A 13672-nucleotide genomic window follows, 5' to 3' on the forward strand; every position below is an offset into this window, starting at 1 on the left:
TGTCTACGAAGCTTTTATGATATTTTCTTCTGGATAATTTAGTTTTTGTTGAAAATTCACTAAAATGGAACATTGCCATGAGATATTTTCATCGGTTGCTTCCTCGGATTTCAACAAGAAACCAATCAACATTCAAAATGTCACCAACCGGATGGAACTTGTTGATTTACTGGAGCGACAGGAAAAAATCCTTTCTAACAAGTATGATAATAATTAATAATATTATATACCATAGGCGCCGAACTTTTAAAACGTCGGGTCATTTTTTGAAATTAGTACAAAATACTTTCTTGTCAGTTATCATCAACAAATCTTAACTGTTTTTGGGAAACTGTTATTGCTTCCGTATATTATTATTGAAACAATGCGCTGTGTCTCCCATAATAAATCGCAAATCCCCCTCTTAAAAAAGGACAACATATAGTGGGGATTACAAACAACAAAGAATGGTCTTAGCCAAAAGGCACCCTTCATAAAATATAACTATTCCATGACACACTTACTTGTATTCAAGTTGTTAACTATGATGTCACCATAAACAAAATCAAATCAAAACAAATTATAACGCTGTTTAGTTTTTACTTGCTAGCAAAGTTGTACCATACCTCAAGACATTTTTTTTGTGGCATACCCGTATTTTTTAAATGCTTGTATTTGTTTTACATGAGCCTCATTGATGCGCTCTGCACACCCACGTTTGGCGCCTGTGTTATATATATCTTGGCTAAACAAGTAAATAGTAAGGTTAGATACTGTGCACATATTTAAAATGTTTTTTTATAGTACCCTAACCTTTGCTTTATTTTTCTGTATCATTCTTTTCAGAACATTCATTGCAAATCTTCCAGATGAAGGCTACAAAGTTCGAAAGTTGGTTGATCAAATTAAAAAACAAATAAGCATTATTGATGGCAAAACTATTAAATCAGAGTCAGCAGAAAATCAGGTTTGTAAAAAGTGCCATCAATTTTTTGCTATGTTTTACTTGAATTTAGTTCTTGCGAGTTATAACATATAAATAAACTAGCATTATATTATGTAGATAAAACCCAACATCGCAACCAAAATTATAAAGACTCTTATTTCGTTTCATAGGAGAATGTGGAAGTTGTAATGGATGTTGAAACAGTTTTATCAACCAAGGGCATACCAAATACTACACCTGAAAGATGTGTGGTATGTAGCGATATGACAAGTTAAGTTGTGGGTTATTCATACTATAAGTGTTGTAATGACTTTGACTTGCGGCTGTTTTTAAGTGACTTGATTTAACTTATTTCATGAAAAATGACTTTGGCATCACTTGACTTGACTTTTGTCTTTTGTATAAATGACTTGAGTTAAAATGAAGTGTTTTCATTAAGCACTTTATATAAAATCAGGTTATATATATAAGTTTTTGTGTATCGAAAGTTTTACTTGCTATATGTTTTTTGTTATTTTTTAATCTAGTTAATGCTGATATAATCGGTTGTCTTTATCAAATTTTTATAGTGGCATGTTTAATTTTTATGACGGGACTTGACTTGGAGTTAACTTTCTCTAATTCTAAATTGACTGGGACTTTATTTGGGCAACTAATGGCTTGGGCTGGGGCTCAATTTGTTATTTATTCGAAAAGTTATTTACAAACGACTTGACTGGGATTTGAGTCATTTCAAAATGAGTTGTCTACAACACCGATTCTTCCATTACATTTCATTAGCATCTGACAGCAACCTGAAGAGTGCCTATTGTACTTATATGCATTGTAAACCGTTATATACTTCTATTTAGGAAAACTATTTTATATAAAGATTTTTGAGTATTGTTAAGATAATGTTTGCTTTTAACAGATCAAAATTGTTATTTACAGAAAGATGGTGAATTAGTTGTAATTGAAAAAGGATTTGGGGATTTAGTTATTCATGAAGGACCGTTTTATGATGTTGTAAAAACTGCAGTCTCAAAACCAAAAAAGTCTAAGTTTGTCTTGAACAGGTTTGTTTTAAATACTGAAAACTAAATGGAAATTGCTATATTTGCATGAAATCCAATTTATTTAGTTTACTTAATTGCAGACAAGATAACAAACCAAAGGTAAATCTTGATTCCCACAATCATTCCTTACAAAGTACAAAGATTCAGAACACATCTTCTGAACTTGATGAAATATTAACCACAAATTACAAGGGTCAGTACAGTAATTATAACACTAATTTTTTTGAATTGTCAATATGTTTAAAGTGGTTATAATTTGAAAACAGCTACAGGACAGTTGTCAAAAACTACTATGATGATATCTTATGATGAATGCAGAAGCCTTCATGTTCAGCAACAGGAAAAAGAAAAGGTTTGAAATCTATGTAAATATATATTTATTTTGTTATTTCAATTTTTAATTTCTCGACAAAACAGTCAGTTGCTGTTTATAAGTGTTGTCTGTAAATAAAAAAATAATAATACAAATCTGGCATGTAGTGATGTTTGAAATCTCTTGGGCTGCGTTGACATCAATCACTTATCCGTAGTTTAGTTCTGTTATGTTTACCTATTAACTAAATAACCTACAATGCATTGTATTGTAGCAACAACAAGCAGCTATAATGGCTGAAAGACTCCTGAAAAAGTATGGGCTGGCACCTGCTGTATCTGTGCCAACAGTCTACTCACATCCGGAAGGAACCACAAAACATTTTGAGGTTGAAGACCTTGATTGGGAAGACAATGTCCAACAAGAAAGTGAAATAAAAGAAGATATCCTTTAGCAGGATTGATCAAGTGACACAAATAGATTTATAAATTAATTTTCTGCCAAGTTGATAGAACATAGGAGATCATCAATGTGTTTCGCCATGTTGAGGAGTAGTACTGGAGATTGGAGGTCGAGACATTCAGATGAACAGCCTAATTGTACCGTAATGTTGCAAAACCTAATATGTTCACTTATTGGAAATGGTTCATCGTTACCATTTTGTCTGACGATTAGTTCTAGTACAGAGCCGTGCAAATTACGACTAACAGGCTAGAATCCGGCCGGCGGAACTTTTCAAACGGCCCAAATTCGTCAGGTTTTCATAACTATTATCGTATGTTGTTGTTTTACCGAAGTAATTGGTATTTCGACCTTGCACTACTTCACACCAATCATTAGTAAGATCGGTCATACCCCTGTCCACGTTGTTGCATCATAGCGTGCACTTTGTAACGAAGCTGGCAGCGGAGTAAAATGTAAAAAATGATTCTATAACTTCAGACTGTTTTACTGGTACCATTCGCAGTTTGTTAGGTGATACACAAGCGATTGTTTTTTATTTTCTTCTGTGCTACCGGTAATTTGTACAGTTACAAGAGTTTGCCATTATTTTTTGTTTATAAACTTATCTGGCCCGTTATTGAAAAGTGTTACAACCCTAAGTTATAACAAAATGTGTCAAATGGTTTAAATTCGAATACTGGTAAAATGCGTAAAAACAACAAGTATGCTTCATTATGCTGTCTTATATTTTTCAGAATTATTAGGCAGTGTAAGTCGCATGTTGCGCTTGCTAAATGTGCAGATAGAGTCAATCTGGTCAAGAAAACTGAACTGATGGATTCGACTTACTTCAAGTCACCTCATCCGTTTTATTGGGTGGTGATAATTGCTGGTATGACATTATGCCATTTGGGCTGCTACAGTCCCAGCACTGTACCCGACCAATACATGGGACCTGTTGGTGCGCTTTACCGGTTGCTGGTGTACACATATCCACTCGGCATTAAACTGATATACTATCCTGCTGTTGCTGTCCACATATTGGAAGGACTGCTGTCTCTTCGCTTAACTGCCAACGCCGGTATCACCGACACAACAACCCGGCTAATGTGGTTGCTTCAAACTACGCTACTTGGATTTCCCTCGCTTCATTTTCTTATTGCTTTAAACAGCAAAAAGGATTGAAAGTACTCAAACTCAACTTAATTATTTTACCTCGAAGTTTTTTCCACTTTTTAAGTGGCATATTATAAAACACTTTATTTTTAAACGTGCAATAAAAGTTTTCTTAAAAGGCGACAAAAAAATATCTGCGATATTAACTTCGGTGGTCTCAATTTTCGGCTATGGCATGTGAATTACATTGGTTTAAATTATGGTTGGCCGATCAACTAAACACATGCACCTTGGAATTAAATATTCGAGGGTTTGCCCATCTTTTAGATTTAAACATTGTTTATTAAAGATTTTCGTTGGGGTGCCCAATAGCATTATATATTATGTTACAAACGCTTGTAATTTATTTATGCAGTTTTATCTCGTTCGTACATTTACATAAAATACACTAGTCCCGTGACTAAACAGCAAACCGCATGGACCATATAGATAGAGGTTGTGCCTTACATAACACACAGGCCCGCAGTGCTCTTGTAAGCACAACAAGAGGTTAAAACCAGGTATAAAAAATCCAACTCCGGTAAGTCAAACCAAGTCCCTCTGACCAGACCCGGGCCCGTTTTACCATAAAAACTGGCCAGCGGACAATTCGACAAACCCTTTTTAGCATGGATTTACCCTTTAAGTTTCAGATTTCGATCTTGCACCGAAGTATCTATAACAATTAAGTTGTAAAAAGGATCAGGGAGTCGAACCGTTTGACTTTTCCGGTTCTGATTCGGTTCGGGCTCAAGGATTTTTTTGGAATCCGGTTCAATTCCGGTTTTGGTTTTGAGCAATCTAAAAGTTCCGGTTTGACCGTGGTTATTTTAAAACCGATTCATAAAGTTCCTGTTCGGATGCAATTTGAGATGAAAATGTGGGTCAATAAATGTAGAGTTACGTGACGTTGAAATATCTAAAAAATAAATAATCAACATTTATTTAATCTGTATTCATTTTTAAAAATAAAATTTCTAACATGGCATTACTTGATTCTGTAAAATAAAGGTTGTGACGTCATGCTGGAGTGAACCGCTTTTTATGACAGGTTCGGGTTCGGTTAAGTTCTGTTTTTTTCAAAATATTCGGTTCAGTTCCGGTTCGGCCCCTTAAAATCTTACAAAAAACGGTTCAGGTTCGGAAAAAATTGAACCTAAACCGGTTCGACTCCCTGAAAAGGATTGCATCGTTCCTCACATTTTTGCTGGTGTACAATATACACTGTATATTAGTAGGGGAAGGCTGGGCGAAACGGACACCCTATAGGTCTAGGGGAGAAATGCTATTTTATGAGTTTTACAAAAAATATTTTAGGCTAATCAGTTAGGGAAAGGTCGATGCTCTATGGTAAAAGTTTTACTCCTATGCCGACAAACAATAACTGAAAGAGGAATAGCCTACCGTCTGAATAAATACACCTTTTTTGTCGATTTTTATACGGGGCCAAACTGACCCCACTAATAAAAGATAATTAAATCGCCTTTTATTGTTGTGTGAAAATGGTGTTTCAAGGTTTTTTGTTTAAGGGGCGCATAACATTTTTTAAGTTTTGTCACAACGCGTATGTGACGTCATGATTCAAGTAATGGTGTACGTGGCGCCTTATAAGTTAAAAATATTTTACAAAAGTGGTACAAAATATACGGTACCGGTACAAAAAAAAATAGGACTATGCGTAAGTAGCATTGCATCAATATATACCAACTCATAAGTAGCCTATTAAAACAGTTTTATTCGACCTTTTTTACAACAGATCTTGTAATACATTTAAAATTTATTATTGTTTGGTCTTTCTACAAAACTGATCTAAACATAAAATAGTGACATTTTAAGCAATGTATTCCTGTTCCACAATGTCTTACTGAAAGGCTGATAAAAAACAATAGAGTTTTAAGTTGAGTTACACTAATAATAACGGACTACCTTGTGGGGGTCCGTTTTGCCTTGTTCCGGCATCCGTATAACCCCAACGTTATGCATCGCATGAAAACCTGTTTTCAGTAGAATCTCTAAACTTAAGAAGTACAACTGCCTCGGATTAATTATAACACACTTATCTACAAACTATTTAGCAAAAAAGTACTATTAACCTTTATTTGAAAAAATCACATACGGTAATTAAACTGTACCCTACTATCCTTATATCAAGTTGCCCAAATCACATTTTCTCCCCTCGCTGCTGGTTTGTCCAAAATCGAATTATTCTGTTTTTTGTCCACAAACGTTTTTTCGACGATATAGTCACTGAATTTTCGTCATTAAGAAAAGTGAGGGGTCCGTTTTCTTCCCGCTTTCCCCTACATTTTATTCTTCTAATAAATCAGACGAAATTGTGTGCCTTGCTTCTTGAGCAAATTTTCCTATTTGTATACAGTGGCCCCGACTTTCGTGGAGCGAGGGACACGTTTAAGAAACCCTGCTCCACAGACTCACCCTAACCAAATATAAAATATGCATTAATTGTAAAAAATTCCAAAGCACCAATACATTTTTAGGTAACATTAAAATCATTATTTAATGGAACATAAGTTCCAACAAAAATGCACAAAAAAGGTTAGGCTACAAAATTCTTTATTTGGACGTTTAATGCCATGAATTAAAGTAATATAAATTCATTTCACGCCAAGAAGTAGCCTACTGTGCTAACTGCTAACTCAGCATTTTGTTGTCTTGTAGCTTATCAAGTTAGGAAAGTAGTGTTGCCACCTCGATAATTCCATGCTTGTCATGTCATGCTATTTGATGCCGGGGCTGAAAAAAAGGGATGCGCCACAGCTTTTCCGGTCGTTAAGTTGACGTTATTTTAACTTGCTAGTCCCACTAAGCAGATTAAGTTGTGTATTTTCTGAGGTTCAAAATATGTTTTAAGCAATGTGTTTCGTTAAAAGATTAGTTATTTCGCTTCTCGCTACAAACCAGTATATATTAAAAAAAGTAAAAAAGGGTTGTGGAGATATTGTATAATATAAAGTGGTAATTTTTTAATTTAGTTTTGAATGTCAGTGGTCTTGTGCTTTTGCGACTACCGGCTGGTAAAAAATAAATTTTGTGAAACGTAATCATAGTTTTGAAGGTTTGATAATGTTGGCTAGTAAGGTCGCGATATCGTATTAATAACTAATTTACCGAACACTCACAATGGTTTGATTATTCATCATGCTTTTAATTTATAAAGGAAAAAAATGAGGCAAAAAGATGCCAATGGATAGATAAACGTAGGATACCTACTACTGGTATATGTTATCCAAAGTGTAAATCCAACTATATCTCAAGTAGGCTTACTAATAAAACCTGAATAGCATTGGAATAAAAGTCAATTAAAACACTGGTATAATTGCTTTTAACGTTTTTGCACGGCAGTATGTCGATCTGCAAGAGCGCAGCTCGGTATTTTTTATGTACCATATGTTTGCAGTATAAATAGCCTTTGCAAAGTGTTTGCAAAAATTATCTTTCCCTCTGCGAATTTTCATACATGTCAGGCAAGAGTGTGAAAAGAAAAAAAAATAGTTTTACGTGACGTCACAAAGTTACATCTAAATTTGATACTAGCATCTAGAGCTTAAGTTGCAAAACCTTCATTTTCGAAGGATGCTATAAGACGCACGCAACGTCATATCGGGCTAAAACGATTATATAAAAATAGACTAAAGCTAGACATAATAAAAACAAATAAAGCATATTTAAAAAATGCTTGCTTTTTATGTAGTTAACATTGTGCCACGTAAAGCAGATAACAGCATCGCTTTCATACTATTGCAACAACTAATATCTCGCCCAATAAGAGTTCGGCATAGCCTTATTAGTACCGGTATCATGTATTTTGTTTTGATGGATTTAATCTCACAATATTTTGAAATTGTTTTTTTAAGACTACAGTAGATAAATCGCGTGCCAAGTTTGTGGAAGATATGGAAAAAAATGTGGACTCAAAATACTTCAAAAGCCCCAATCCACTTATTTGGGTTTTGGTCATCGCCCTTTTTGTTATGTTACACCTTGGATGTTACAGTCCACAAACTGTTCCTGATCAGTCCTTAGGTCCAATTGGTTGGTTCTACCGTCTGATTGCGTATACTTACCCAGTGACCGTACAAATAATCTACCACGCACTTCTTGTTGGCCATTTCTACGAAGCAGTGACGTCATTGAAACTAGCAAGAAGGGCGGGCATCAGTGACACTGTAACCCTCATTAAATGGTTTCTGCAGACATTACTACTGGGATATTTTTCGATCGAAATACTTCGCGGCTTAAATAATAAAAGCGATTAAGCAATTAATAAGACATCATTGGTGTTAGTGATTTGTTGTTTTTATTAAAGCTATACTACTAATGCAAAATTTTTTTTTTTTTTGATGCAAAGAGTTTAAAATTACTACATCGTTCTAATACTTTCGTAATTGTTTATTATTTTTTATCGCGAAAACTGTTTTTACTATCGTATGCTGCATTACTTATAGTTTAAACTATTTATTTCTGTCACAATTTATCGCAGTGCAGTAAACAAGAGGCAGATAATAAGAACCATGTCACATAGGATCCACATAGCACCTATCGGATTCAAAGTGGTAAACAAATGTCGAAAACGGCTGGAAATCATTTGTTTGAGAAGTTGACAACTATATCTGTGCGTGGATTTTAATACATGTCGTATGTCAAGCACTATTTTTGTATATAAATACCTACGGTACGCTAAACACACCGAAAGCTATCGCAGACCGAATCTGTTGATCAATGATGCAAGCAAGGCAGGCTACAAAAACAACTAGCCTGCAATGAGGTTCGAACTCACGACCTCGGCCTCAACTATAGGCCAAACTTGCAGTACGATTACATGATACAACATTGTTGTTGTTTTAAGAAATCATAGTTTAAGGTAGACAAAATTAACAGCAAACTATGGCTGAAACTGTTATTTCAGTTTGGCTTTAGATTGTACCAATACCTTCGCAAGGGACTGATCTGGGATGGATCTAGGATTTCAAGGGGCATGAAACAATTTTCAGGAATGACGTCACCAAATTAAGTCAAAACGTAACGAATTCTATATTGAAAAGACTGAAAACCTTGTAAACGTGCAAAAACGCCTTTCTATAGTTTAAGTTTCTTAAACGTTCGTTTTAAAGGGTACGATAAGACGCACGGCTCCTTTAGGCTAAACCGATTTCAACGAAATGCGCTAGGACAGGGATGACCAACCTTTCAACAGATTGGGCCGCATTGCCACTTTAGAAATTTCGATGGGCGGCAAAACCTATTAAATCAAAGGGGTGACGTAATAAGTTTCGTCATATCGTGACGTCATCAAACAACTTAACTTATAAACACCTGGTCTTCGTGAGTGAACTCGTGCGCAAATATGCAAGTAATATTTTGCGATCTCGACCTTATTGCGCGAAGCTCAAAGAATTGAGTTTACATGCTGTATCAAACCATGGTACGACACCTTTAGGCTGATATATTTCCTTAAAACGGTCCGCAAAAACACACATTTAGAAAAACACACACCTTGCTTAAAAATGCTGGGTGCACAAGTGTTCGATGGATGTTAAAATGCGACATTGGACTCGATTGTAGTCTCAGAAAAAAAAATATAAGATTAGGTCCAATTCAAATACTGCGCGCTCTACATGTTTTGATGATAGTCCAAACAATTGTTTTGCTAATGAAAGTGAGGTTAAGTGGTGGGCCGCACGTAAACATCAGGCGGGCCGCAGGTTGGACATCCTTGGGATAAGACATATAGTATCCCTATTTTTCACTTTCTCTTAAAAAAAATTAGAAACAAGTGTTTCCTAATGGATTTGTATTAGTTCGGGCCTACATATCAACCAAAAAAAAGTTCCAGCTTATCCGGCCTGGGGAAAGTCCCCATTTTGGATTTTCAAAATGGCCGCCATAAAATACAGGTTTTTGCTCATATCTCAGCTTCTACATCATTTATGAAAGTTATTATGGTGTTAAAGTATATGTTTTAAGGGTTTAAGGAACCGAAATAGGTCATTAAGAAGTAGGCTACACTCAGTGGTTGCCACTGTGTTTTTCACGTTTTTGAACATTTCTGCTATTTATTTTGAGGGGTGTAAGAATTACATATACATTATTTCTAAAAAAATATTTTGACAAACGGCCATTCAGTCACTGGATTAATATTATACAGCATCGACTAATTAGGGTAATTTCTAAATTTCGGTCAACTAACACCAAAGGGCAATACACTCACTAATAAACAAAGCCAAGCGCCAGTTAATTTTACAATTATATTAAGTCCGATCAGCCGAACAATCCTCATCACTATCGTAGGTCTCTTTACTGTTGGAACAGTTACCACTGCAATAGCCACATACAGTAACGCATGGTATAAAGCAGTGCTTCTTTTTTAGTTTTGTTCACCCCTAGCATCTATCTCTCTATCTCGTCTATATATAACAGCACAAAATGACTTAGATTGTTTCGATTTTTGTTAGGATCTACTCAAGCTAAGTTTTACCATTGCAAATCTACGATTTTTCGAGTCCAGAAATATAAAGCAACAAAAGCACCAAACAAATTCACCGAATTGTTGTACTTATACTAGGGCTACCATATTTTTAGCACCCAAAAAGGGGACATTTTTTTGCCTGCAAGTAAAACGAAAATAGAACTGATACGTTTGAGAAATACGTGCCCTATCCACACCTTTTTTCAGCAGCGGCCCCTTTGGCAATTTTTCTATGCCTTGCACACCCCCTAAGAAATGAAATTCGGCATTTTCAATGAAATATCACTGAGACAACTTAAAGATAGTACAACATGTTGTCGGTCGCGCGAAGCGCAAGCAAAAATTGGATTTAATTGGTTGAATTGGCGATAAACTGTTAAATCAGGAGGCTTTTCGTAAGGCATTTCGTCCCCTGTTGCTATCCTGTTATCCAATTGTATAAAACATGAATAAAAAATAGTTCAAACGGTTGATGAGTTTAATCGTTTATCTATAAATTAGAAAAATTATAATTAAATAGGGCGGTCGATGAAATGAAAACATGCTATGGCACTCAAAGAGACTTTGTGCTCAACAAAGCAATTTTTTTTAACTGTTTTAATGTTAAAGCTTGGCCTACGAATTGCTTGGAGCCCCCCTAGCTTAAACGTCTTGTTAAAAGTATAAGTAACTAACTCGAAATGCTAAAAAGAGGACATTTGAACATTTTTGAGCGACCTTGGGGGACCATTCAGTTTTCTCAAGAAAAGAGGACATAGGGTAGGCCTAACTTACAGTGCAAACCAACTTAACTATTACAATAAGAAATAAACAAAAAAACAAAAAAAAAACAACAGTTGTAGTCGATTTACTTCAGAAATTTGTTTATTAGTGACTATAGGATGTTCCTGAACGTTCATTCACCCTGGGGTGAACCAATCACCAGTTTAAGAAACACTGGTATAAAGTACTTTCTGCAATTTAATTTGTTATGGCTGCATTGGTTTCCTGCTTTGCATTTATAGCACATTGATATTAATAGGGCTACCAAATTTTCAGCACCCAAAAAGAGGACATTTTGCTACGAAAAGAGTTATAAGTGACGATGTAAAATTCTACGTTTTTAAGTAAATAATCACACACCTTAGCTTTATTAATTGGCCTTTTTACATGTGAGGTACGGTTGCAATTTTTCTGGCGCAAGTTTGTAACAGCCATGAAGAACGTAGAACTTATTGGGCGATTTCAGCATGTTTCGTGGCTACAGTATTATTTGGGAAATAAATACCAAGTCTCGCCTAAAACTTTTGTTGAAACTATAAGCAACTAACTTGAAACATTTTGGGCATTTTTGGGCGTCCTCGGAGGACCATTCAGTTTTCTTGAGAAAAAAGGGCAAATCCAGATAGTTAAAGAAAGGCAACTGCCAGTTGTCGTCAGACTCGGAGGATTTCATCTCCTACAGAGCTTTTTGTGTTGTATTCAACTTATAATGGCGGGTTAAGGTTTGGAAGATGTAGCCTACTTGGCCTTTTATATGGCCCGCATACTGTCACTCATATGTTAAAGGGAGCTGCATATTCAAAATCTTTCCGAGTCCATTTTTTTAGCGAATGCAGCTGTTAATCGTACAATGATGACACGAGACGAAAATGTTTAGTCTTAGTATATCGATACAGTAAATAGAACAATTGAGAAAATCAAGCAAGTACCAAGTACATCAAAGCTCTGGGCTTTATATATCATAATACGTTATCACTTGTTAGGCATTAAGACCACCTTCAGACAGTCTGTGCTAGGGGTCGGCAACCTTTTTCTAGTCGCGGGCCAAAACGTGCGGGCCGCACAAAATGATAACTAAGAATTGTGTTATTTTCATGTTAGAACTACTGTGAATCAGGCGGGCCTTGGATAGTTTTTGCACTTAAAACGTATTTAATTACACTTACAGAGGCAGTAAAGTGTGACGTAAAGCGCAAAATAAACGCTTGTTTGGTTTAAAATTCGAGTTCTCACGTCGTCATCCATACTACTAATAAAAAGTGTAATATAACTGCTTTGAAGAAACGCGATAACATGTAAAGTTTATCCAGCTCAGTGTTTGTTAACCTTTTAAGTCAAGACACACCTGGCGAGCGAAGAGAGCGCGATTTTCTTTGGGTATACCGGCATTTCTTTTAAATTTCTTTCAAGTTTTTATTACATTGCCAAAAATAAAAAAAAATGTTAAAAAATATATGTTCGAAATTTCGAATACGTTTTCCGTGCCCCACTTGGCTGCCTTTCATGGCGCAACGGTAAAGAAGCGGTGATCTAAGTGAAAACGTAAACAAACCGGACGTAGAAAGATAATTCGCGCGAAGCGAGAAAATTTTTGCACTTACCTAGTTAAAATAGTCAAAAAGTATGTGAAATGGACTCGTGTCTAAGAGGCGGCGGGCCGTAGGTTGCCGACCCCTGGTCTGTGCGATGATTTGTTACTGCGATTGAGAAGGAATTCCTCTAGTTGTTCCACGATATGTGAAGTAAAAACCAACCACCGTCTATAACGTGAACATGCGACCAAATTTAGATTTTTCTGTTTTCTCATTAACTTGTCCACCCTAAACAAAGATGATGGAACAGGTGTCATCTCATATTTAAATTGTATTTCGATGTCTCTATCTCTTTCAGCAAGAACAATAAGTCGCTTGAAGAGAACCGTTTTTTTCAACGTAAACCTTTTTAATATTTGTCATGCTTGTTCACAATTAATAGAATTTGTGTCGGTTGTAGTCAGTCCTGTTGAGAATGAAGCTACCACAAGAGGATCGCTTACTGTTTTGAAATAATTGTGAAACGTAAACCATTCAACCATCGTAGTGAAACATTCATGGTCTTTCTGCAGACGTATTTTTGTCAAATCTTTGTAACTTTGATTGTATCTTTTAAAATCGACCCTTTCATCAATTAATTAGCATATCAAGGTGCTTTAAATGTGATAAGCTAGAAATCCAAACTTATTGAGTTCGTATGGCGAAGCCTGCCGCTTGTGAGACTACCTTTATTTGGCTTTCCGCATAAGAGTCTTCTCTATTGTCATGTCGGAAAGCTGTTCTTCACTGTTACGAGTTGTGTGAAATCCATTCGTCCGAAACATCTCGTATGTATGTGGAAGTTTGTCTTTTAGTCAAACATTTCTAGTAGATATAGCCTTCCACTTTTGACATAATGGCCATCACTGGCTGCTGCAAATATGTAAAGCATAGATGCTACTGCCTAACAAGTGATAACGTTTCATAATATAAAGCCCAGACCTTTGATGAAAATAGACT

The 13672-nt window shown here is 35.6% G+C and overlaps 2 protein-coding genes across 2 annotated transcripts; both read left to right on the forward strand.

Annotated features, from left to right (window-relative positions):
• On the forward strand, positions 1-3437 carry LOC146148380 (uncharacterized). The gene is made up of 7 exons (XM_083387841.1): positions 1-201; positions 826-946; positions 1096-1176; positions 1856-1980; positions 2061-2173; positions 2247-2332; positions 2568-3437. Exons 1-7 carry the CDS (start codon positions 65-67, stop codon positions 2745-2747), a joined length of 843 nt encoding a protein of 280 aa, XP_083243967.1. The 5' UTR covers positions 1-64; the 3' UTR covers positions 2748-3437.
• Positions 3438-3442: 5 nt separating this feature from the next.
• Positions 3443-3922, forward strand: LOC146148381 (transmembrane protein 254-like). Its single transcript, XM_083388026.1, has one exon. It carries the CDS (start codon positions 3443-3445, stop codon positions 3920-3922), a length of 480 nt encoding a protein of 159 aa, XP_083244152.1.
• Positions 3923-13672: the final 9750 nt, after the last annotated feature.

The sequence above is a fragment of the Ascidiella aspersa genome, chromosome 4, assembly GCF_963924565.1.
Source record: "Ascidiella aspersa chromosome 4, kaAscAspe10.2, whole genome shotgun sequence".
Lineage (NCBI taxonomy): Eukaryota > Metazoa > Chordata > Ascidiacea > Phlebobranchia > Ascidiidae > Ascidiella > Ascidiella aspersa.

Coding starts and splice junctions, on each gene's coding strand:
- LOC146148380 (XM_083387841.1), top strand. CDS start 65: ATGGAACATTGCCATGAGATATTTTCATCGGTTGCTTCCTCGGATTTC. Junction 202..825: donor GAAAAAATCCTTTCTAACAA/GTATGATAATAA, acceptor CATTCTTTTCAG/AACATTCATTGCAAATCTTC. Junction 1,177..1,855: donor CTACACCTGAAAGATGTGTG/GTATGTAGCGAT, acceptor TGTTATTTACAG/AAAGATGGTGAATTAGTTGT.
- LOC146148381 (XM_083388026.1), top strand. CDS start 3,443: ATGCGTAAAAACAACAAGTATGCTTCATTATGCTGTCTTATATTTTTC.